A 26,247-nucleotide genomic window follows, 5' to 3' on the forward strand; every position below is an offset into this window, starting at 1 on the left:
GTGTGGCGGGCGCGGCGCCGGCGGGTCGCGGGGGCCGCGTTGCGGGCCGGGGCTGGTGTGCGTGAGCCGCTGGCGCCCCGGTGCCGGCGCCGGGGGACTGGAGGGCACGGGGCTGTGCGTGTGCAAGGAGGACGGCGCCGTGTGTGGCTCCGACGGGCGCTCCTACCGCAGTGTCTGCGCCCTGCACCTCCGCAGCTGGGTGTCCCTGCAGAGCGGCGGCGAGCGCATCCGCAAAGCGCATGACGGCGAGTGCAAGCTCGGTGAGTGCCGCTTCCCCGCCACCGCGCAACCTTCCCGCACGTGCCTTCTCCGTCGCGCCCGTCCCGAGACCCTTGCGTGCACCCGCGGGCGTTTTGCACGGAGAGGCGGGGGCCCGGCAGGTTTCCCGCGAACACCTCCTCTGGTGCAAGTGTTGGGCAGGCTGCAGGACAAAAGTGCCCCCCACCCCCACCCCGCCGTGGGGAAGGGGCTGCGGCTGTTAGAGTGGGCCCCCGCGGCATAAGGCACTGCGCTGCGGGGAGGGCGCAGCCCGCCCCCCCGGGGAAGCACGGGCCCGGCCGAGGCAGGTCTGTGACCGAGGGCTGTGTCTCCTTGACTGGTGTGATCAAGGCAAGGCCCCGGCGCTGCCTGGTGTGGCTGACTTCGCAGCACAAAACAGCAATTGAGTTGCTGGGATGGGCCAACAGCTGAGAGTTTTCCCAAGGAGTTCTTCTTCTGTTATAAGCAGCATTTCCCAGCTGTCTTTCCTCTTTCTTGAGCCCTTCCTGGGCTCCTCCTGTCTTCTTTGGGTGCAGAGAAGGACACCTGGGGGAAAAAAATGCATTGCTGAACACTGTTCTGGTTGCTCCCTGGATAGGATCATCTCCTCCATGGGAGCCACCACTTTAGCACAGTTGAGTCTTCCAGAGGGCAAGTATCACCTCCAGACCAGAAAGCACTGCAGTTCCAGGTTAGATATGCTCATGTCCAGTATTAGAAACATGCAACACTGCCAGTTGGATAGTTTGTACAAATTAATGCAGTTAGCATTTCAAATAAGTTTGCTTGTGCCAGAGATGGTACCCTACCAATGAATTAATTTGGGAAATAGAACCAGATACCTACATTCTTGTGAGCTCTGAAACAAAATAATCACCACTGAGTTGAGAGAAAGAAAAAGGGCAACAATTTTTCCATCCCCAGGTTGCTTTGTTTAACCGTATCCTGCAATGTGCACACTGTTTTATGTATCTGAATATCTGGAAGCTTTAATTCTGCAAATGGATGCATTTAGCAGCTCATCTTACAAAGCCTTAAACACATGTGGTATTTCAAAAAGTAGTTTATACTGCCAGGAAGTTCAGTCCTTAAAGCCTAGCACATAGCATCTTTTCTGAACAGATTCTTAACATACAGTTACACACTACTCAGCATGTTAAATATCCCTTGAAATTAACTCTCTGAGATATTTCTGTGTTCCTTTCCCCTACTAAATTCAGCTGCACACATCCTCAGGCAAATCCTACATTCTGCTCAAAGCCCATTGTCCATTGTCTTCTGCTACCTTCTGTGTATTTAGTTGTCAGCTATAGCCCATTTTGCACCCCAAATGCTAGAGAGAGATAGGGTTTGCTGCATGCAGGTGCATTCACAGAGTCCGGACTACACTGACATGGTATAAAAGTCCTGCCTGGGCACTACAGACTGTGCACATGGTCCCTGTTGCAAGATAAAAGTAATACTTTCTCAGCATCCTGTGCTCTCCACTAGCTCTGCTGGTTTGAACCAGTAGGACATAACCTGATCAGTCTCTGGTTTTCTGTGCCTTTTGCTGGCTTATGTCTCACACCATGCCTGCACATCTTGGCTGCTAGGGCCAGCTCATGTTTTCCTGCATCTTCTTTCCTTTTTTCCAGTCGTGACAAAAATGGACCCAAAGATAGAGGTATTTATGTATAAGTAAATACCTCATTATATCATAACCAAGGGGCACTAATTTATTCAGCTCTAATCAGGGGGGGGTAATTTTTGACAGTCCTCCTGGGACACTGGTGGAAACCTGGATAACAGCTGCTTCCTTTGCTATTTGTGATCAAAACACCCTTTCTGGTTTGTTTATTTTTAATGAGCTTCCCTGAAGCCCATAAGGGGAGGTGGGGGAGGAAGGGAGTCGGGGGAGATTACTGAATGTTCAGATTCTAATAGTCTAGCTTTGTCACAGTTCTGGTCTACCCCTGAGATGGTATACACTAAGATTGATTGAAATATTGGAAAAAGTCACCCTTTGCAATAGATTTCCAGTGTTCTGGATCTTATTAAGGAAAACGTGTTAAGTGGGGTTTGAAACCCTAGGCATTTACAAACAGTGCTTGTTTAGCTCCAGTGCCAGCCTTTCGAACAACAAACATATGTATAAAAGGCTTCATGATATTTGCCCAATAAGCCCAGTTTCTTCTGTGTTTCTGCATATCTGAGTTTCTGAAGTGAGACTTTTTCATGTGATGGGGCATTTGAATAGCTCGCAGGCTGCTCCGAGGAACTAACACCAAGAATGTTCTTTACAATACTCTGAATGTATAAGAAAATTGATGTATAATCTCCTTTCATCTTCACCAGTGCTTTTCATACTCTCTCTAATCTTCTCACTGACTCAACCAGCAAGAGATTAGGCAGAAGCTTTACTAAATTCTGTGCCAGTGGAAATACGATTAAATATTTATAAATCAGAATTCTTTTGGTAGGTCCCCAAGAGTTAGTGCTTTCTCCCTGAAATTGTCTGTAATCTGCTTTATTACTCTTATGTGCTATATCAGGTGTTTATTTTACTCTGCAAAAAAGGGATATCTCATTTTCCGCCCAGTCACTCTGTTCCAGATACTGTGTGCTTTAAAAAATAGAAGCCTTTTTATAGGTGAATGTTTTGGATGCTAAACTAGAAGGGAATATTATCTGCAGATTTGGTCGAGAAGTGTATCATGATGTCAGGATTACACAGGGTAGTGCAAGGAAAGCTATCATGTTACAAACCACACAAAGTGTGGTTATTTTCCTCTCCCAAGAGCACAGCAGAAATGGTGAACGTAAATGTTGTTCTTTTTCAGCTTTCAGATGTATGTAATTATGCAATTTCACTCATTTAAGGTTTATTTATTATATCACTGACCTAAAGGAAGTGGAAGCTTGTAATATCCAAATCTGTACTGTTAGATAAAAGTGCATAATGAACTAAATTGTTAGCATTTTATTCCTGAAAAATCATGACTGGGAAGATGTTATATCAGAATTTCACAAACCCAGGCCACTGAAGAATGAAAGTCCATATTCTGCAAACACACAGAAAGTAGTGCGCCTTTTCTAACACCATTAGTTACTGCTTAGGTCATTCTTGACACAGGTGTAGCTAACCTGTTCTTAAAATCCTCCAAACATCTCCCTCATTCAGCTAATCTTGCTGCTACAAAACTTTATTCAGTATTTAATCTAAATTTCCCCTCAAGCAGTTCAGATCCATCATGTCTTGTCTTGCCCACTGTGGCAAGACTGCTGTTCACCTCCTCCCTGTCTGTAGAAACTGATGCATCTAAAGAACATGCCCATGACTTCCCCACCCTGCCCCGATTAAGCATCCCTGGTCCTTTTGGTCTTTCTCCCCTTTTCTGAACACCAGTCATTATTACTGCTCTTCCCTAGGCTCTCTCTGTCCTGGGTTCTCGTTATGCTTATGTTGCTCATCAGCCCTGTGCCTTGCATCTCTGGATGTAAATGTTAGTTGCCCTGGGCAAAGATCCTGGGTTGCAGACAAAGCAGACTTCCTTCATTTGTTCTTTTGAATTGCTTGAGAGTACTGTGACAGGGAAGAGCCATAGAGTATGTCCTCTCCTCCTCTGTGGGATCCCACATAGGACACAGCCTGCAGAGAGGACTACTTTTGGGGGGCAAGCTTAGTATGCTGACTCAGCCTCCTTTCCCCAAACCTGCAGGGTTTGGTCCAGGCTCTGTAATAGCACACAGGTTTCTCAGCACAAATCTTCCCTGTGCAAAAGGAGGACTGGGGCCTACAATTTCACTGGGAACTGTGAGGGCTCTTTGCTTCTGAAAATGCATCAAAATCCATCCCCCTGTCTCTTTCCATCCTCCAGTCAGGCAGGCCAGAAGCTTCAGTAATCAACTCTACGCTAAGAAACATAGCCAGATGCTCAGGATCATTCAATATCAATGCTCACTATCTATTTTTAGGCACTTCAAAAGATGCAGCAAGTGCTCCCATCCCTGGTGAGGTCAGTGGAAATGTGCATCCAGCCCCTTTTAAAAATGTTTGAAATGTTATGCTGATTATGTTATGCATTAATCCAGTTCTGCATTCAGGATGCATCCATAGCCCTTTTCAGGACTGATAATTTCTGAGCTGCTTTGTGCATGTATTTCTTTAGGATTTTACTTTTGAAGTCTTCATTAGATCAGCATGATGGCTGCTCAGTTTGAGACCTGGCCTTTGTTATGCTAAGGGCTTTGTGGCAGTTCAGCCTGTGCAGATCTACAGAAATCCTTTAATGCCTCAGTATTATAAAGCATCTTGAGCTTGTTGTATGAAGCAGGAAGAGCAGTGCTCACTGTGAGCTTCTGAAGTGCAAAAAAAGCCATGGAAATTAAGGAATGTATGTATGTGAGCAGGAGCTGCCTTCCATGCTGAAGCAGATTTAATCCTTGCCTATTACAAGTTTTGCATTATCGTCTTTTAATAATGTATTCATAACCATGAATGTCCTTACATGTATGTTTATATGTTAAAAAGAGAACACAATCCAAAATTATATACGTGTTTTCAGTCTTCCCAAAATGTCCTGCTCTCCTACTTTGTGTGACTGTAGTCTGAAGCAGCTGCATTGAATGTGTATTAAAATATCTCATCAAAAATAGAAGTCTGACCATAGCAAGAAGTGAAAATAGCTTGCTGTGCCAAGAGACTTTTTAACCAGACTTCGTTTGTTAGTTGGGAAATAAGGTGAGACTTAGCATTTCACTGTCATAAGCTTTTCATTTCTTTGGATATGTCTAACCTAACTCTCTTTTAAGGCCTTTTTAACCTAAACTGAAAGAGAAATAGATCTTTTTTGTGTTTTAACCCTCAGTATCAACATCTGCAGTTGGTTTATGACTGTGCGTAGTTTAGAAAGTTCAGATGAAGCTGTGAGATGTTTTCTTCACAGCTTACTAGATTCAGGAGTATTTAGTTTCCCAGATATTGTTTCAGGTATGTGAGACTCTATTTGGGAAGCACAGCCCTTGCTAACTGACTGGACATGCTGGCCCACAGTCCTGCAGTAACTCTGGTGCATTTGGCTACAGTGGTTCAAGATGACCTTCGTTTCTACGTGTTCCACAAATTGCATCAGGCCAAGTTCAAGATGCCGCTTTAACCCAGGCTTGTTTTTCCTGCAAAACTGTGGGTTTTGTTCTGTTTTTTAATTGATGTTAGGACGTGAGCAACAGACAATTAGCTTCTATTTTCCAGAGAAAATAGCAGATACAGATATACCATCTTCTGTGGGACTTGTTAACTCTATAAATGTGTTGTCAGTAAAATCTGACTCTGTCTCTTTTAAGAGCAACTTAGTCTTACAGTGCTGTAAACATGATACTTTTGTTGCATTGCATTGAGATTCAGCATCTAGTGTGCCAGTATTTTTGGCAGGATGATTTTGCAGGACATCAATACCTTCCAAAGACAGAGCTAAAGCAAAGCATTGCGATTAAATACAGAACAGTCCTGCTGTACATCACTGACCATTCAGTAACTGACAGTCTTAATCAGTGGATGTTTGCTTAGATTCTCTTTTTATGTTTATAGCAACTGGCACCAGTTGCTGGAGCAGAAAACTGCATTAAGGATTTTGTACAGTGATAGCAAAGCAGCAGCAGTGACACTGTCTGCTGCATGCAAAGGGATGGGGGTATAAAAAACTTTTTAGAAATGGAGGTTTTGATTTCTTTCTGCACTTCTGTGTAGTTTGGTGTTGAGCTTGAGGGGCTGAAATAATGTCTGCAGGTATGACAAAGAACTCACAGAGCAGCTGTAAAAGACTGGTTGGCAAACACCAGCAAACAACTGGATCAAGCCCTTGGTGTTATATCACAATTTGCCAAAGCCACATGTGAACCAGAGGGCAAGTTGGGAAGGGTGGTATTTAAAATTCCATAATTACAATTTTTAATTTAATACTGCTATTTCCTACTTGTTTTTTCCTGGCAAAAAACAGCATAAGCTGATTTGACTTCATTCTCTGCTATCTCTGCACACCCTGGGAGTAAGCTATGGAAATGGGCTGCCACCATCAGCTGAACTGCTTTCCCGCCCTGTTAATCTCATTTCCTCCTTTTATGGTCTGGACAGCAGTCACTCACTATCATACAGTTCATGCTGGCACTCCTCAGCAGGGTACTAGTGTACCTCTTGCTGTGAAAGCATTCCACAATAACTAGACTATCACCCTCAAAGGGGAGGCTGGACAGTACTTCCCACATGTGCTTAGCTTCTGGTCATTCCAGGCTTCTCTGGCAGCTTGTGCCATGGCTGGATATTCTCATTCAAGAACATTTTATCTCCACAGCTCACAAGCAGAGCTGTGTACTGTGGAAACACAAATTACAAGAGCAGTATTTTGGCAGCTCATAAAGGGAGATGCAGGCACTAATGTGGCTGTTGAAACCAAAACCACTGGTGGCAGAAGCTTTCTAGTAACTCTGGAAGGGACTTAAGGGAATTTCAGCAAAGTGCAAAACTGCCCTTTATATTTTGTGGTGGTTTTACTTCATTTCGGCTTCACGTACATCAAACAGCAGGCATTTGTTCCATTGGGGGGAAGGGGAATGATGCAGGAATAAACACTGAACAGCCTTTGCCTTGAAGAAAATGTTACATTCCTTAGTGACATGAAAAGAGTGAGGAAGGCATTTGAACTGCACACTACCTGCCCTCACAGGCTCGGAGAAGGGGGGTAGTTAAGACATCCCAAACCCTTTTATCACTGTTAAATAGCTTCCCTCTTTCTCTGGGAGGGGACTGAGTAGAGACAGGTCCTGTTTATTTGGGAACTGTTTTCTTGTAAGCACTGGGACAATAACTTGTTCATTGCTGAAGTCTGCTCCTCTTAGGAAGCCTCTCTACTCTTCTGCCATGTGAGATAATCCCAAGCAGGGGATTACTGCAGTTTAAATGAATGGTTGCACATACTTAATAGGTTCTTGTTTAGCAAATATATCAGCTGTGTTTGGACAAACAAAAATACGAATTCCTTTGGATTCTAAAGGCAGCTCCAGAAAGAGTTAAGCCCATTACCAAACTTGTCACTGAAAGAGCTGGTTGTAAATGGGAAAAGGCTTGGGGAAAGGACTTCTCCAGCCACAGTTGCTTCTTGTTTGTGGCATATTTAGTAACTAAGGGAGGCCTAGAATACCACTTTGTAAAAAATACAAAGGATCTTCACGCATGAGATCCACTCAAATGCCATTCAGTTTCAGAAGCAAAGCTGCAGTTAGCTGAATTAAGCTATTTAATGTTTGGTGTTAGAATTGTGATTTCAATACTGATTAGCATAGATCATTAGCATTAGCCTTTCATGCAGCTGGTGACGCACAAGTCTAGTTATGTTTCCCTCTTGTTACTAAAGCACAAAGAAAGTCTGATGCTTTTAGGTTCTCCTGTAATTTCTTCCTTATTTTAAAAAGTTTTATGATAGAACCATCTAAAATTGCATCTACTTTGTGAACAGCTGCTGTCAGGAACACAAATGTTATTATTAAAAAAAGTCATAATCTGCCAAAGACCTTTCTTGTTCTCAGAGACCTCACTATTTTTAATAATTCACTTTTTATGTTTCAGAAATCCTTACTCCAACCCAAGCTGTAGAAATCCTTTTTCACTTTTAGCAGAATTCTACCATCAAGTATGTGTATTGCAACAGCCATCATTTATGAATATATATTACCCATGAAAATGTTTTTCCTGGGAGCTGGTCACTTGTGAGGCCTAAGCAGTTGGGGCAGGTTGCCTATGTCCACCAGAAAGGAGACCTGGTGGATCTTCCCTTTTAAAGATACAATATAATCCAGAGCCTGAATAGATTTCTCCTGCTAAGTGCTCCCTCTGTCACTGGTGGGCACAGTAATGCCTAGAGTACTTATAAAATAGCTACTGATACCTCCATTGGCAACAGCCACATGGTGAAGGCTTGAGGATAAAAAAGTTGCTTGATGGGACCCAGTCTGGTGGCTCATCCCAAGGTTCATCCTCATCCCTGGAAGTACATGTCAGACCTGACCTAGAGCCATATCTCCCAAGTCTCAGCTACGTCTTCTGGAGGTGATATCCAGTGAGGTGTCCAGCCTTAGAGGTCTGTCATGACAGTGTCTCATAGTGTATTAGCAGCAGGCCTGTGAGTGTCACTAGGGTCCAGCTCCAGCGTGCCTGCAGTCTCTTTTAGCTTGTGTGGGTTAAGGCTTTGTCAGGAAAAAGTGTTGGGAGAGGGGAGCGGTAAAGTTCAGTGCCCTGCTACCTCGGATGAACAGACAAAGTCACCCTTTCAGGGACTGATTCAGCCACACTGTAGTATATGTAGCCTGGCCTGGGGATAGTCCCTCTGTGGGAGAAACTCAGAGTTTCTCCAGGAAATGCACAGGAAAGAAACCAGTACTAATTGCAGTCCTCAAGCTTATTGCATAAAAGATTTGGAGTGGTGAAGTCCATTTCTAATACAATGAAGGAGAAGTAATTTGAAGACAGAAGGTATAGAAAGACCTGGTAGATGAAAAAACATCCCTCAGAGATTGAAGACTTACTGAGATTTCGGATTTAAAATCAGGATGCTCTAGTCCACCTGTCTGTCTGCTTTTCACTTGGATAATCAATAGAAGAGCAAAAATGCTCTGCTGTTGTGTTTACCAAGGCTTGTTCCGGGTGATTTCAGGCACAGGAGTACTCATTTCAAAATTAGTTCTTCAGGAGGCATATTAAACAGTGGCAAAATCCCAACTAGTGTTTTTAATTCTATATATAACAAAGCCAGTATTTCTTGATATTGCTGCCCTCCTTATTTGGATTTCAATTCTTTCTTTCCTGCCTAAATAAAGAAATGCACTATTGGATTAAATCTTTATGCTGCTCTACTGGCTACCTAGCAGACAGCCATATAGTACAGCAGAATCCTGGTGAAATTACTCTTGCCCTCCTGCATTTTTTGCCACTCCTGAACAGAATGGACACAATGGTTTAGTGTTCTTTCCAAGTTTTTAATAACACAGATCTGCTAACTTCTATCATATGAGAAAATTATGGAGCATTTCATATGGAAGGCATTGGACAGAAACACTGCAGGAGCAATCAGTGGCCTGAAAGCCCAGTTCTCACTACCTTTTCCCCCTCTGCATCAATGGAACACCTTTCCAAAGAAAAATGTGATGTTTCTGACAGGCCTCCAAAAAACACACACAAAAGGCCTCAACCAGCCTCTTGTATCACTCTAAGTGCATAATGAAGTCAGTATGAAACCTGCACTGCAATTGCACGGTCTTTAAAGTAATACCTGCAAAAGAATTCACTATAGGCTGACCGAGATAACACTGATTTTGAGTGAGATTTGAGATAGTGATGAAAAGAAGCATAAATACAAACATTTTTTTTCTTACCAAAATAACTACCAGTTCCACATTTGTTCCAACATGCAGAAATAAAAAAGTTTACATTCCTGAGCAGTGAAAACACCCATGATCTTTTTGCTGCAACAGAGCTTCGCAAGCTGATAACTCCCTATCCAAGAATCTTCACACGTCTATGGATGATTAATTCTTAACAAAATGAGGAGCTCAGACTGTCTGTCATTAATAAGCTGCACTACTGTTTTCAGACAGGAGCCTGCCATTCAGACAAGCAGGAATAACAGAGCTCATCAGGGCTGGTTTCCCTACTTAGGTCTGGCTCTTCTGGCTTCTGTACAAAGTGTGGTCTTCTAAATAAAAGATACAAGTCCTTAGTGAGGATGATTGAGCAGCACTGATTTCTGGTAACTCTCAACTTTGATGCTTCAAGTTCAGATTATCAGAAGTAGGGTCTTCTTCTCCAGGTAGAATGCTTCTGAAGCCACTTTATACTTACTATGGGTCGCAACCCAAAAAGCAGAATATTTTTCCAATATGGTCACTATTTCAGGGAGAATCCAAAGCAGTCTGCACAGCATTTGATATGCAAATGTCTGTATCATAGATACTTTAATGATCCATTCCTCTTACATGTTGATAGCTTCCTCAAAGCTGGGAAAATGAAGGTAAAAGAAGTGAAAGACATCAGGAGAAATTCTGCGCCCAGTGCAATATGATCAGAACTATGTGCTTCTTGCTTCCCAAAGCAAGAAAGTGTGGGTGGATGTATGAGCCAGACAGTCAAAGAACAAGCAAGTGCTTCAAATCATCATCCATTTAGCAAGACACTGACGTTAGGTACTGTTTTTCAGGCTCTGTCACAGTATGGCTTCCCCCTCCTGTTGCAGTCCTCTCTTGGGTACAGTCCAGCACAAGTTCTTGCCTACTGATGACTTACCTTGCTCTGTTTTTCATAGAGTATTAAATTGAATTTTCCTCCATGTTCATTTTTTCTGTCTTTCTCTGCTCAAAGGGAGATCACTTAGTGTAAAAAAAAAAATAGAGGTTGCTTTGTCTGCTTTGAGGATAGGAAGTGCACTATAATCCAAGATGGACAAAGGAAAGTCTGGTTATTCCAATGGACAGCCAACACAAGAGACTCTATCTCTGTGGCTGAAGACAGAGGGCAACTGATTGGGCAGGGAGGTCCCATCTGACATTTATTGTGTGTGCATGGGATATAAAGTTTCAGAGGAGAACTTTAGACCAAAAATCAGAGGCTTGGGAAACACAGCTGAAAATATGAGCTGCAATTAAGCAGCCATAAAACAATGGACACAGCATGAATCAGGTTGCCTCCTGCCCTTGTTTCAGAGAATTGAATCAATCCTCATGCTGACACTCAGCCGGGGGTCCTCAGTGCTGACTGCTCTCCAGCCAGAGCAATTTAAGAGCTCTGCCTGGTAAAACTTTAGGCTGGTTCTCAAACAGATGTGCTCTTGATGAACTGCGGTTACTCTACAAATCTGTTCCACTAGCTTTCCTTGAAGAACGTTGCCCAAAACTGTATCTGCTACTGATCTTTAAATTAGCAGTGTTTTATTTTCTGGGGCACAGCTGATCTGAAATTGATGCTTCTTCCTAAGCCAAGAGAGCATGTTTATTTAATTAGTTCATCAGCTTTTTACAATCTGCAGTGGCTCTTAGAGCAGCATGTGGCTCTTTCACAGCATGTGTTTATTTTACAGGTGCCTATTCTATGAACTTAGCCCAATTTCAGCATTTCTAAGGTTGGTGATCATAATATACAAACTCTTTCCAGCCATGCTCTACCTGTCCTCTGTCCTGCTCTCTACTGGCTGCATCTCTCAGAGGACATGATAACACAGCTATCCTTGGAGCTTTGCTTGTTAGCTTACACACACTGACTAGGGACAACATCTAGATGGAATCTAGTGCAGTTGTGCACAAAGAAATTCTTGGAGCAGATGAAMAATGACCCCTCATTCTCACCAACATCTTCCCGCACAGAAGGAAATAGAGCAACTTCAAAAGAGCTCCTGCCACCAAATATATGCATACTGTGACTTCAAACCTGTAGTGGAAGCCATATAGCAAAGGGCTGCAGGGAACTGGGAAATCCCAGAGAGATGAGTTTAAAGATGAACCTGCTTGCCTTATCATGAATCCAGTTTTGTAAACTTTTTTGTATCCAGACAGGGTTACTATGTAGCTCTCAGGGAGCCTGACAGAAGCCACAATGCCACAGCTCCATGCCCCCAGGTCCAACCAGCAGTGAAGTTTAGCATGTGTTCCCAGTAAGCTCACAAAGACATGTATGCAAGGTATACAAGGTTATCCAGGAGAAAAGCTAATAATGAGTTTATTGAGAAGACAGGACAGCCTGTGCTGATCAGGCACAGGGCATGGCCAGAGAGGGCATGGCCAGGGCAAGACCAGCAACCTGTTTATGTCTAACTGGCCCCTTTTATCCCCTTTTACCATTCTGTTTTCCCATGTTTGTTCCTACCCAAACCACCTTGATCTCTCCCTTTCCCCACTCTTGATTCTGCCCCTCAACATCCCATAAAAGTCTTGTGAAATCCCCAAATGCTGTTCCCCTGCATCCCATAATGTGTCCTGTATTCCTTAGGCAGTAATCCCCCTCCATGTGTGAGATTACCTGGAGAGCCACTGCTGTGACTTATAGTGGTGGGTGTCGCTTCGGCCCATGAGGCTGGGGCAGGAGGTCCTTCCTCTGAGTGAGAAAAGCATGCTTTTGGTTCCCTGTCTGCCACTGTGCATGTGTGTGAGGTGAGAGCCTTTAATGGGCCGGTCACTCTCCTGTGATGTGCCTGGGAGGAGCCTAGGGTAGGTATATTCAGGTTCCCCCACCTGCCATTGCTTCTTTGCCCTCCTTTGTTTGTGTGGAGACAAGCTTTTTATCACATATGCTAACAGTAGGCTTAAATAGCCAGTCTTCAGGGGAAAGCCAGCACAGAAGAGATTGCTGGAGTCACCCTTGCACTGGGGACTGCTACTCCAGCACAGAACAAATAGTGTCACTTCTTGTGTGTACAACTGTGCCCTAGTTCCATCTGGGATGAAGGAAGAAATCCAGCCCTGGCTGTCCAGACTCAGCCATCCACACAAAGCTTGTTCATTAAAATTTTTTGTAGAGCAAATATGAATTTTGCTGGGAGATGATTGCACTGACAGCTGCAGTATAAAGTGCTCTGATAAGGCAGGGGAAAAAGAGGGCATGTTAATTTCAGGCTCTGACAGAGCCTGTGCTGCAGGGGTAAGCTTGGAAGTAAGCTTGACAAATGAAAAATAAGCCAAGTCCAAAAGTGTTATTGCCAGATATGAAAAAAATACTGCAAACAGTGGAAGGTACTTAGATATGATTGCTTCTGGATTCCCTGTGACAATCCAAATGCTACTTTTTATAAATGCCTGTGACACAAACCCAGTTCAGAGAATCAAAAGGCTCTAGAGAGAAGCAGATCAGGGTGAGAGTGGTGGGACAAGGTTTTCATATCCTAAAATATGTCTATAGGTTTCTATGTACCCTAGAAGTATTTGCAAAGACCATTTTTTTGGGTGGATTATTTAGATCCTTGTTTGGGGTATGTTACAGCAGCAATAACTTTTGCTTTTACTGAGCACACATCACAACTACATGGTAAGCGTGGCACTCAGAAAAAAAAATATGGAATTTCTCACCTAGACATCTATCAGTAGATAACCTTTTCTAAACATCAGCAGGCTAAAAGTTGGTATCTGGAGCAGCACAGCAACTAGGCAACAGACTGGCAATTAATTTTGAAAGCCATGCAATATCAGAAATCATTGAGCATAATACCCCACTTCAGTTCACAATCTGTCATAAAGTGTGCTTTCTTCTCACAGAAGGCTTAAATTTACATCTGAGTATAAAAGAATTTTGAAGCAGATGTGGACCATTAAGTTATGAGATCATCAAAGTCCTTGAAAATATAATAGACTCAGCAGATAGTAATCTTTGAATCCATGGGGACTGAAGTGTGCATTCTGTTTAGGACACTTTATCTTCTTACAGACTCAATTAAGTGGCATTACTGCAAATATTCATTTGTCAGTGGTAATTTTACAGATAGAGAATCTTGTAACAGATGGGCTTTTTCCCTTTTTTTTTGATTTTTCAAGGAGTGATGTATCCTGCACCAGCTAGCAAAGAGCATGGTGGGGGTGAACCTTCCCTCTTCCAACTGAGAATATGCCCAACAGTAGATATTCTGTCTGCATCCATGTATTGCATACAGCACAGAAGTGGGATCAGGTGCCAGGTTGTCACAATGGGTTGCCTTGTGTAAAATGGAGAATGGAGATGCATTTGGCAGGCAAGCTGGGAAATCCTCACTACAGTGCTAGCAGTTTGCTGGGTATTGTTAATGTGCAGGGATTCCCTCCTGTGTTCACTGCTGTTAGAGGAGGAGGGCTTGTGTGAAGAGGAGCAGAGGGAGTGGTGTTCAGGATGTCTGCTTGCAAGTGACCTTTCTTTGTTGAGGCAAACATACTTCTAGAAAATTGGCTTCATTTGGCAAGAGCATGTTGTGTGAGGAAATCCATCATCATTAGTAAATGTTGCTATAGATACACCTAACAATGCTATCTTCCTGTGAGAAAAAAATGATAATACAGGGAGACAAAGGCATCTGAACCTCACTGCAATTTCTCCTCTCTCAATGGCTGCAAATGAGCTACTTTGTCCCAGGAGCATTCTGGAGACTATTGACACAGTTTAAATGAGAAACATGTTTCCAACATGCTGTTGTTACCTAGTGCCTTTGTTAGCCTTATGGCAGATTGCTGTGGAATTGTCTGGGTTTCAGACGACACTGTGTGCAAAAAGAGCCCACCTCTGGTGAAATAAAAAAAAAAAGCTAAGGAACATCTGCTAAAAAAAAAAAAAAAACACTCCACATGATCCTGATTCTATACTGACCCATGTGTGTGCCTTGGTGAGACCAGGCACCTGTCTGTGCTGAACCAGAGCTTCCCATCACACTGTGACATCTCAGCTTGTGCTGAGATACAGCAGAAAGAACTGATTATGGTGATAGTTGGCTGGGAGGAGTATCAGCACAGCTGGAGACACATCTCTCTTATTAGATAGCTACCCTCAAAGTTATTTCTGATATCTTCCCTGCAGAGGTGACTCAGATGTGAAATGTGAGGGCTTTAGAGCACTGTGCACTGCATCTTACAAAAGTAATTGTCTTTAACATTATCTTTAAGATTGTTTTAACACTAGTTAGTATAACAATAATTTAGCATTGTCTTTAACAATACTAGATAGGGAATTCATGAGAATTTTTATTCAATGACAGTTAAAACTTGTTAAAACCATATTCATTTTGAAAGTATCTCCTTTGCATGTTTAAACATCCAAAATTTCAAACCAGCTAGTTCTGATTCAGATACAGGAGAGACAAGAAAGTGTATGGAGAGTTCACGTATCTGATTATTTTGTAATAATACATGTTTGTTCTGGAAGTGTCTGGTATCTCTCATATTTCCTTGATATTAGAGCAGCACTTTGTGGCCATGGCCATGCATTTACAGCTTTCCTCCTGCTACATTTAGGCAGTGCCCTGTCCCATCCTCCTTGCCTGCATTGCACCACAAAATGCTGCCTATTGCTACGAGCTGAGCAGAATGGGAGAAACACATTTGCTCTGGTCTGCCTGGTGGTAGGCGAAGCACAACTCAGTTACTCAGTTACATAGTGAAAGTGAGGTTTCCAGGCAAGAGGGCTGAAAGCCAAAACTGTTTCTGCCTGAGAGTGGATTCCAAACCATTCCTGACTGAACAAGGGGACCTGTGCCCGGTGCATTTGGCATGGCTCACAGGGAATGCTGGGCCATGACAGGGGGCTGCATTGCCTCCAGGAAGGTATTTCTTTTCTTCCAGCTCCTGTGATTGTTGTGTCACCAAAGAAAATTCACAATGTTACTGGGGCCCAAGTGTACCTATCCTGTGAAGTGAAGGCTGTGCCCACTCCTGTCATCACTTGGAGAAAGGTATGCTGGGGATCTGATACAGGAGGACTACTTTCAGTATCTAGATACAGACATGGCTGTGCATTCCTATGCATGCTTTCTCTGTTACTGTACTGCATTTCAGATAACTGCATTCATAGTCCTGTGTACTGTCTCAGAACAGTATGGGGCCAGTTTCTTCCAACACTTCTATAGCCAGTAGTTTCCATCTGTGCCCATGTGGGGTCTAGTCCTCATCTCCCTGAGGGGGTCTGGTGAATTCAAGTGTCCTCCTCGCAGTACTTTACGATAATTAACAATGTTAGAGTGTCTTGCCAAACATTGTGAAGTAGGGAATGGCTCCAGCAGTCAACAGAGCTAGTGTGATGTACAGCAAGCAGACATCTACCCATATGTCTGGTAAAACAGCCTATGTCATGCTAGTGCTTTGCTGTGCAGTTTTAGCTCTGTGTCTGAGGGCTGCTCTCTGATGAGAACAGCCTGAGGCATTTCAGGGTGCATTGCACAACAAAATTGATCTAGCAGCTTCAAGACTTGAGAGCAAGTGAAATTTCCTCGGCGCACCAGATACCTAGAGAACTGGATCTGGAGGGCATCTGTGCTGAACCTCAGGGGAACACTAAGCACCTTGGAGAACATATGCTGACCAAAGGGCATATGGATCAGAGTGTTCAGAGGTACTGAAAAGTGTTCGCAGGTACTATACAAAGCCCTGTATGATAAGAAGGGGTCTGCTCTTCATCATTAATATTGGAGCTATCCTGGGAGACTAGGTGAGCTCAGATGTTCCTAAGGGTCAATAGGTCTCAGATTCAGGGATGATAAGAAACAAGGGGATCAGAGAGTCTTGACACTGGCTGGTTGCATATAGAAATAGGTGCATTTCACCAGTGCATTTCTCTGGAGCTGCAGAGAGCACCTTCCCAATGAGCACATCCTCACTTTTTCCTACTGTGAGTGCTGCATGCTGCTCTTCTGTCTGCCTGTTTAGATGTGTCAGTCACAGCATGCCCAGAGAGAGAATTGTATCATCGGGAGTAAAAGTTTCTAACAGGTTTCAAAGATCTCCTCTAACATCCTCCCACTCCTGTGAAAATCTGCAGGTCTCAGAATCACCCAAAGGAGTAAAACTTCTGGAGGAACTGCCTGGAGACAGAGCGAACATGGCCGTGCAAGTTCGGGGAGGACCTTCCAAACACGAGGGCACAGGGTGGGTTTTGGTAAGTCCAGCAGAACAAACTGCTCAAGGACAAGCATGGATGGGCAGTGGCAAAAGACCCTGGTTGTAGCGAAAAATGACCAAGTTCCAGCCATCTCCATATAGTGCACCCTGGTGAAATTGGTGAGAGAAGGACCATGTAGGAACATCCAGGCAAACATGTTGCACAGAGCAGATTGTATATAATGACTGCATTGGAGAAACAGCATTTTATGCCTGTTTTGAACAGATGGCAAATTAGAAAATGTTAGATCTTCTTAGTTGTGAGAGTGAGTCCCAAGCTGCTTTCCAGAATGCATTTGCATGCTAATAATAGAATATTTTCTGTGCTGATTTTGCCAGATTAACCCACTAATGAAGGAAGATGAGGGGGTCTACCAGTGCCACGCTACCAACATGGCTGGAGAGGCGCATGCAGATGGGAGTATCACGGTGACAGAGCAGAACAAAAGCAAGAAGGCATCCCTTCTGGCATGGGACAACCCTTCCTAGAAGGTAATACTGAGAACACTAGTATATTCTTTTCTCAGGAAGGAATTTCCTTCCCTTCTCTGAAGGCTCTGTTATTTCCAGTAGTTCTAGTTTGACATTGGTCCCTGTTGTAACACGTGCTGGTGAAACAGCATAGGTTATGCTGGACCAGCAAGTAACACATTGGTGAATTGTATGCTGGGTGTAAAGAAAGACCAGAAAGTAGGAGACCAGGAGGTGTGAAAGAAAATGAAGAGAGAGGCATACATCATTTTAAAGGCTGTTCTGGAAATGCAGTAATTTGTGCAGAAATCTGTACCTTCAAGAGAGTCTGTGGGGAAAAAAAAAAGCAGTTTAATAACTATTTAGCAAAGTTCACTTCTTTATTAAACAATTACTTGGTAACATTCTCTCAAATTTGTCCTCTCTCCTATTCCAGGGAGAAGGAATTTGTTCATTTGAGAAGAGCTGAACTGCGGAGCACAAGCTAAAAACAGTCAGTTAGTGGCCACGTTTGCTTCCTTTTGTTGTAAGAGTTAGAAAATGTTGCTTTAATACTCTTGTTATAGACTTAATGTGACTTTTATACATTTTCCTATTTAGAAGATATGTGATTAATACTGAAAATGCTTAGGTGAAAATCTGTATTAATATTGAAAATACGTAGAAAATACATAGGGAGAAAACACAGAGCAATAAAAGCAAGGAATTTTTTAGCATTTTTAACTGACATGTTGTCTCTAGCATGTTTTTTCATGCTTCTAGTGGCACACTCAGGGTGGCAGTCCCCCACCCTGAGGAAAAGACCTCTTATTGTCACTTCCAACAAGCCATGTTAGCCCCCAAGAGAAAACCCTACAGAAAAAGCATTTTTAGAGCAAATCATTTTTGAGCAACCTGAACATATAAGAAAAGCTTTACTAACTCATACCATTTGCTTATGCAGTTGTCACTAGATTTGCATGCCTGTTGGTACCCCACATTCTGGAGGAGTTAGAATTCTCCACTCTTCAAAGACAGCTGGGCCAAGCATCTGTAACCCTGCTGGACCAGAGCAGATTTTTGCATAGCAGGCTGCACTATGGAGCACACTGGGCAAGGGCATGCCTCATGGATCCGGAAAGCTGTGGGGAACCATGGCATACACAGCAGCTAGAGGAGAGTAAAAAAAACCTACACACTCAGAGTACAGGATGACACAAAGTATGTGCAGTGGGCAGGGCTGCCTGCACATGATCTGTACAAGACTGCTGGGTGAGAGATGACCAGGCTGAGAGAATATGCTCCACATGCTGCTTTCCTTCCCTTATTACATGAGGGCTGCAACTGAAATCCCCTCTCCCCCATCTCCGGTGCTCCAGCATGTGCAAAGGCTCCCTGCATGTGGGCTGTGAGCGTGAATATCACATGCTGTCCCCTCTGCTGCTGCAGGCTAGTGGTGCTGTCAGAGGAATGATGGGAACTTGACTTGCAGCCTGGCTTTGTCCCTGTGGAGGACCAGCTGCTGGGAGTGCCATGCAGCATGTGAAGAGCCTGTGCCAGTCTGTGCTCTTCTCTTCTGGTGTACCAGTGCTGAGTACCACAAAAAGCAGCACCATCACCCCCCTCTGTCATCAGCCTGACTGCTGAGCATGTGCTCAAGGATGTTTTGCTGTAGATGGGTGTCACACCCAAACATGGAATCACAGGCAGTCATTCCCCCTGCAAATTCACAGTTCCTGGAGATGCTGGTCCTGTTGCACTCAGGATTGGCAAAGGCAGTGCAGCCCAGCTGCAGTACTTGTTGGGTTATGTCTTCTGGGTTATGTCTTCTACAGGGCAGAAATGCTAAGTAGCGTTGTCCTGAGGTAGAAAAAACATATAAAAGAGAACTAAGAATTGCCTTCTGGGAAGGACTTAATGCCCTCTAGTTGTACAGTTGTGGTGCATCTGGTCCAGAGCATGCTTCCATTCAAAGGTAAAATTAGAAGTGGGAAAAAATCCAAGACTGGCGGAATGAAAAATGAGTGGATGTTGTCTAAAAACAAAGAAACAGTGGTGCTAATAAACACACTGGTAGGTAAGGGTGATACAACAAAGCAAGAAAAGCAGAAGCCCTTCATGACCACTGCTCTGCTGCAAAGGGAACAGGACCAAATCTAGTAAATCAGAAATATGAAACAACTCCTGAAATTGATTGTCCACTGTGTGTATTAGCAGTTCTGGGCAACATTTGTCCCACAGTACTGAGGGTTATCTGATAAAGTCACTGGCTTGCTTGTGCTGATTATAAAATATGTGGACTCTGCAGAAGTGCAAAAAAGGCAGAAGCACACTGATGAAGTGCTGTCACCCTTACAGGTTTGTTGCATCCAAGTTACAGAATAAGTTACCAAAACACTGGACAACCAAGTAAGGGGAGAGGGATGGGGAAGAAAGGAAATCCCAATCTAGGGAATTCCTTTGGCTAAAGTGTATTGTCAATCCACAGATAGTTAATTCAAATATACATATGCATATGCATGAATTACCCACTTATGAATGCTTAGCACTATACACCCTTTCCTAATAGCAGTGATAGCTTACCCAAACAGCAAAAGAAACATAGTATGGATATAAATAAGAGCAGCAGCAACACCTTCTCAGCATGGGTAAGAGTAACAACCACTTTCAGCAATGAACACCTGTAGTCCTTTGGAAAGGGTTTTGGGGCCTGTCTTTTCAACTTGAGGTCTTCACACCATGCTTATACTTTTCTACCTGCATTTTATTACAAGGTCATAGATAAAAATTGGAGTTTCTCTGGTGACACTGGAGGGACTTAGGGGTGAGAGTGGACATCCTTGGTGAGGATTTCAACTAGGTAAAGGGAGAAAATGCTATACAGCAAGACCTAGGGCTTAGTCTATTCAGCTGAATGAGAAAATAAGTTGATGATGTGGTTACCTCTGTAGGAGAAAAACAGTAGTTACTAAAAGGCCTTTAATGTAGGAGAGGAAAGGTATGAGAACTCTTAATCGGCTGGAAGATGAAGTCATCTGTTTCACATTAGGAAATAACTGTACATTACCACTGTATATTGTACTGAGTGCACCTTACAGTGATTTATTACTCCTGCTTTTCAACAGCATTTGGTTTTCACTGAAAGCAATTCATATCGCATACTAGCACATCCATGTCAGCCTTCATTAGCATGATGACAAGGCTGTGAACTTGAAGGTTATGTTGTTTTTTAACATAGATCCAAAGCTATAGTGCTTTTCAGTGCTTATACATCACAACAGTTTTGCAGATGTGCTTTTATACACTTTTCAGTCCAGTGTTTTCACATGAAATCAGCTACATACTAAATACTCTTCTGTGCTAACTCTTGGTGACAAGTACTTCACAGTTTTCTAATTATTTTTCTAGTGTGTTTGCCATACTACTAGATGTTTCTGTGTGCTCTGCTGCTTGTCTGTGGCTGGCTGTTCTCCAGTTGAGCACTTGTGTCTCCCCTCACCAAGTGTAGAGACCATTAATCTCTCTGAGAGTCATGTTTACTCTGACTCCCTGCAGTGACTACCTGCAGTCACTAGTACAGGGGAAGCAGAAAGTAATACTTTTTCCATCTCCTCTTAATTTCCAGTCTCAAGTCTCTTTGGTAGGCACTCTGATGAAACAAGTCACTGGGCTCAACTCCACAGTTGAGGCGATAGCTTGCTCTCCTTCACAATTGCTTAGCGTATAGCTGTCCACACGAAGGAAATCACAGCTTTTCATCATGTTGGTCAGGTAACAATTCTGTGCAATGGACATGGAGAAACTGTTCTTTATTTTCATAGGATAGGATAATTCAGGAAAGAAGAGACCACCGGGGAGGTCTGTAGTCAAACCTCTCACTCAAAACAGGGTCAGCTATGGGGTCAGACCAAGTAGCTCAGGTTTTTATCCAGCCTGGTCTTAAAAACCTCCAAGGATAAAGACTGCACAACCTCTCTGAGCACCCTCTTCCAATGTTTGACTGTTCTCATGGAAGAATTGTTTCCTTATATCCAGTCAAAATCTCTCATTCCAAATTATGCCTGTTGTTTCTTATTCTCCTGCAATCCACCACCGTGAGAACCCTGATTCTGCCTTCTTGATAGCAGCCTTCCAGGACCTATGAGGAGGTTATTAGGTCCCTCAGACCCTTCTCTTCTAGCATAGAAAACACCAAACAGGGGGACAGGATGTGCCAGGGATTCCTCAAAAGTGATGCCAGCTCTGGGAATAGCATGTCTCCATCTGCCTTTACAGATTATAGAGATACATCACCTGATGCATTATGAAAGGCATTTTACCTGAGCACCAGCCAAGCATAGTTTAATTGTATGCTAGAACCTTATTCAGACTTGGATTTATTGTGGTGAAACTTTTGCTAGTTTACTGTTGTCTAACCAAAACTGGCACAGCCTAAAGACTCAAGAGCTTTGGGCTTTACCTCCTTCTGGAGTACAAGACAGCCAGTGACCTCCTATTCTCACCAGCCTGGCTTATGGCTAGTACAGAAGTTACCAGAAAACTGTCAGTCCACTCCTTTGGTTGATAGTCTGCCTTGTGCAAAAGGCAGAAAGTTGCTGGAAGTTCTGCTAGGTTGAGCACTGCTGGCTAACAGCCTAGCAGTCTATTGAGAAAGTCGTCTTGGCATCAGTGCTTGCAGACATTTCTTCAGTCTCATGCACAGAACAGGGAGAGAGCTCAGGGGTGCCCCACTGCATCCTTCACTATCTAATGAATTCCCTGCTGTCAGGAAGCTGTGGATATCCTACCTCCTTCCCCTGCCCTCTGGTAAGTCTCTCTCTGAGGTCAGAACCTGCCCTTGGATTGCAAGGTCCTGAGTATGCTGTACACTGGGGAGCACTGTATGGACAGGCAATAGATAAGCATGACATAGCAACTTTTTGAACACAACAAAGTGATGTGACCCATATATGCTAGACTTCCAGATGTGTCAACCAGAGCAGGCCCCACAGAAGCTGTTCCCCTTGACTAATGCTCTATGTAAAAACATGATCACATGGCCAGGAAGTTGGGGCAAGAGAGTAACACCACTTCCCGTCCTAAAACACCTTGGAACATGCAAACACTCACCCCAGGACCTCAGATAGTCTGTGCTGCAGAAGCCACTGGTTTTAAACAGCAGTAGCAGCAGTACCATATGCTGCTCTGCTTCTCCTGGTAGCATTGTGTAAGGGACAAGACCCAAATGGCTGTGCTGTGAGCCTGAATAACGCCCCAAAAGAAGGTTCCTGAGACAGGAGAAAGACCCAGAAAGTCATGGGGAGGGGCCTGGTGTCAATTCTCTTGACTGACTGGTGTCTCAACCACTCCTGGAACCAGGGTAAGGGAAGGTTCTGGAAGCCCAGGAACTGGTGTAATAGTGGCATGCACAAGCCCAGGGTGGGTGGTTTACACCGAACACCCCTATTGGCAGGTCTGATGCTGGATCCGGGATCTCCCTCTCTATTTCTTTCTGTCTTTCTCTCTTCTTCTCTTAAAGTTATTAAGTAACGCAAAGCCTACCTCAGTTTAGATATAATTGTGAGAGGGCCAATGTTTGCAGGATATTTGTTCCATTAAAGTTGATGCTTATGTAAGGACCTCGAGTGCTATCTCGCCTTAGTCCACACCGAAGGGGATTTGTGAATCTGAGTCACTCTCCCCCCTGCCTTTTGGGAGGTGGGATGTGACACTCTGGGAATTTACCCCAGCTCAGGGGGCTGCCATCTTCAGTACTTTCATGAGTACTGAACTTTTTTCTCAAGATACTGCATGCCCTTTCCCCTAAAGTTTTAGCAAGGCTCACACTTCTCCCTTTTGTTTGACTTCTAACATCGTTGAGCATCCTAGCATGGTGATGGAGAAGTCACTGAGCTGCCCAGCAGGACAACATGAAAGAGGGTTTTGGAAAGGAATTAGAGAAAGATCCCACACTAGGAACAAGACCTTCCACCTTAGTAAAACAGATTCCATGTAAGACAAGTAGAAGACCCAAACTTAAAACTGGGAAGAACCTTGCAACTTGAAGCTTGGTTAGTGCTGACAAACCACAAGCAACTTCTGTGTTATTAAGTCCAAAAGTATTATGATGAGATGAAGCACAGATTATTTTAGAAAATGTTTACACTGAAATAGCTGCTCTGAGGAGCATGAGTGCATAGATACAACATGTTGATATGCTTTGAACTTGAGAACCTGTTTTTTGTTTTCAGTCTTATGTCCTTTAACTAAAGACATAAGCTGCAACTTGCCTGTATGGACAGCATCATTGTAACTGCAGTCAAATAGATGAGGACTCAGTACAGAGATTTTCCACACAGACCTAACAGTTAAGTTTAATGTACATGTCCCCCACACTAGGAACTGCATCACAGGTGGATGATCAAGGTCACTGAGGCAGAGCACAAAGAAAATGAAGTTAGTAATAGCCTACACTGTGAGGGAAAAACATTTTCCACCTGCTGCAGTCATAAAGTCACTCTGAGAAAAACTTCCTACAGGACAGCCTGAACCTTGAGCTCTATCATCCAGCTTGGTGCTCTGAGCTTCACCAGAACACTCTCCTGCTGCTACTTGCTTAGGTCTTGCCATCCAGACACTATGCTTGAAACAGGTACTCTGCTTCTGCTTGGAAGATAAGCAGCTGTTTCTCCAGGAACTGAAACCACACCACACCAAAGCAGCACATCTTATACTTTACCAGAATAGGCCATAGAGGGGAAGAGACAAAAATGGAAGTCTTCTGCAAACTGCAGTCTGCTGAGACCCACCCTCCAACCCCACATCTCACTCCTCCCAGCATGGGGTTGAATAAGGCAATTGCCTGGCCTATCAGAGATTGCAGAAAACCACAAAGTCACAGGAAAAATATCAAATCATTTCTTTTCTCATTTTAATGAGATGGCGGCTTCATCTCTCATCTGCCTAAGAGCAACTTGCCAAGAACACTGCTTTTAATGGCTCCCTAACAGCCAGTTCCAACCCACTCTTGATGAAGTAGGTTTTTCTAGAATCAGAGGTACACAGAACTGCTCATGGATCAGCTGTGTTAAGCCTGGAAAGATTCTTGCAAGTGGATAAAAATGGGTACCATATACATGGATTTAAGGAGGGACTAGTGAAGTAGAACTGACTTAACTAGAAACCTTTACAACACTGTACTTCCTGAGGACTCTGGTCTACCTCTGACCCTGCCCAAAGGCCTAAGATCAAATGGGATAGCTGTGTCCCATTCTCCACAGTTGGGAAGAATATAGGATGCCCGAGAATTCTGGCTGGCACTGGCATAACCAAGCTCTTTGAAGTCTCCCAGTACTTCCACAATCGACCTTGTCATTCCAGTGCAGTTACCTGCTGCATTCATTTGTGAACTGGATAATATTATCCAATAGCTCATTGAATTGTGCCTTACAAAGCTATACAAGTAAATGAGTTCAGCAATATCCTTGCTTTCATTTCCCAATAAAATCCAGAAAATTAAACAGCATTGGGTTGTTTCCTCTGACTGCAATGGACATCCAGAGCTCTGGGCCCACGTGTCAGCTCTGGCAAGAAACTGCCAAATTGCTTGGTTCTGCTACCAAATGAATACCAAGTTACCAAGCCTGCCTTTCATGAACTGTTCGTGAACATTCAGGAACTGCTGCTTGCCTTGGGGATGGGGACCCCAAGGCCCCTCTTTACACAACCTCAGACCTGAAGCTAAGAGGCAACTAAGAGGCCAGACTGTCCCTGCCTTTCCTGAATCTGCCCCTCTCCCAGCCTCAGACTTACACATGCTTTAAGAACTGCTCTCTGCAGGATAACTCAAGCTTAGGCCAAAATGGGAGCAGGAGAAGGCTCCAAGGGTCAAATCTTCATTATGCTTAAACCCCTCCTGATTCCAACCAGAAGTCTGTCCCTTCTCTCTTAACTAACTCAGCAATCCTTCCTCCTCCCTTTTCATAGAAGACTGAGGCAGCAGGATTTGGGCAAGCAGAACAAATACTCCACTATGCACCATCCAGGTGCACTGCTCAACCAAGGAAACAAGAAAAGGTACAGATTCAGGCTCTTCCTTCATATCAGCAAGATTCCAAAACATAGGAGCAAGCAGTGCCTTTGCTAGAGGTGACTCTACAGGCACTCCCCTGAGACCAGGAGAGCGATTTAAAGGAATTAAGTACAGATTTCAAAAACATCTAAAGCTCTCCGTGGATCTGGTGTGCTGTTGATCCAAGGACATCAACTCAAATCCTAAATGTATCTTTTCAGACTTAGGCAAACATCCTCAAAATGGCTGACAATTCAGCTCCTGCTGTGGCAACTTAAGTTCAGGCTCTTCTCAAACCAAAGCACACTACAGTGAGCACTATGCTTACCTAATACCAGAGAGAACAATCACAATCTTCTTCATAGAGCAAGCTGTTTCTCCAGAAAAATAGCTGCCATTTCAAAATCAGCTTAACAGGACAAGCTAAGAACATTACAGGCAGCCTACGAGTTATTAAAGCAACATTTCCTCCCGCTTACTAGAATATAGCAATTTGGCATGGTAAAAAGAACTGGATTCACAATATGGCAGAACACTGCACATAGTACCTGTTGTTGCCTCTGGCCACTATGAAAAGTCTGCTATGACTTAAACTCAGTTAATAGCTCACAGTTTACTCAAGTAAGAGAGCCTCATTCATGCTTTACTTTGCATGAATTCAGTATCTCCAAGTTTCTCATTGAGTAGGAAATTGGCACAGGCCTGCCAGATGAAGCTGAGCTATCCTTCCCCCTTTCATTTCTCTTAGACTTGACTATATGTCTCACAGCTGTGAGTTATTACATACTTCACAACCTGATAAGCACAGTCCTTCTCACTCTTCTTCACTTTTTCTATACACAGGTTGATTTTAAAGGTGAAGGAGAGACAGA

The 26,247-nt window shown here is 43.6% G+C and overlaps 1 protein-coding gene across 1 annotated transcript; it reads left to right on the plus strand.

Moving 5' to 3' along the window:
- Position 1: 1 nt before the first annotated feature.
- On the plus strand, positions 2-26,242 carry IGFBPL1 (insulin like growth factor binding protein like 1; the record flags this gene model as incomplete). The annotated part of the gene is made up of 5 exons (XM_026073253.1): positions 2-260; positions 15,565-15,674; positions 16,757-16,873; positions 17,215-17,367; positions 17,783-26,242. Coding segments are annotated over 4 exons (636 nt in total), but the record flags the coding sequence as incomplete, so codon positions are not given.
- Between the last annotated feature and the right edge of the window lie 5 nt (positions 26,243-26,247).

This window comes from Apteryx rowi, unplaced genomic scaffold (assembly GCF_003343035.1).
Source record: "Apteryx rowi isolate R43461 unplaced genomic scaffold, aptRow1 scaffold_364, whole genome shotgun sequence".
Classification (NCBI taxonomy): Eukaryota; Metazoa; Chordata; class Aves; order Apterygiformes; family Apterygidae; genus Apteryx; species Apteryx rowi.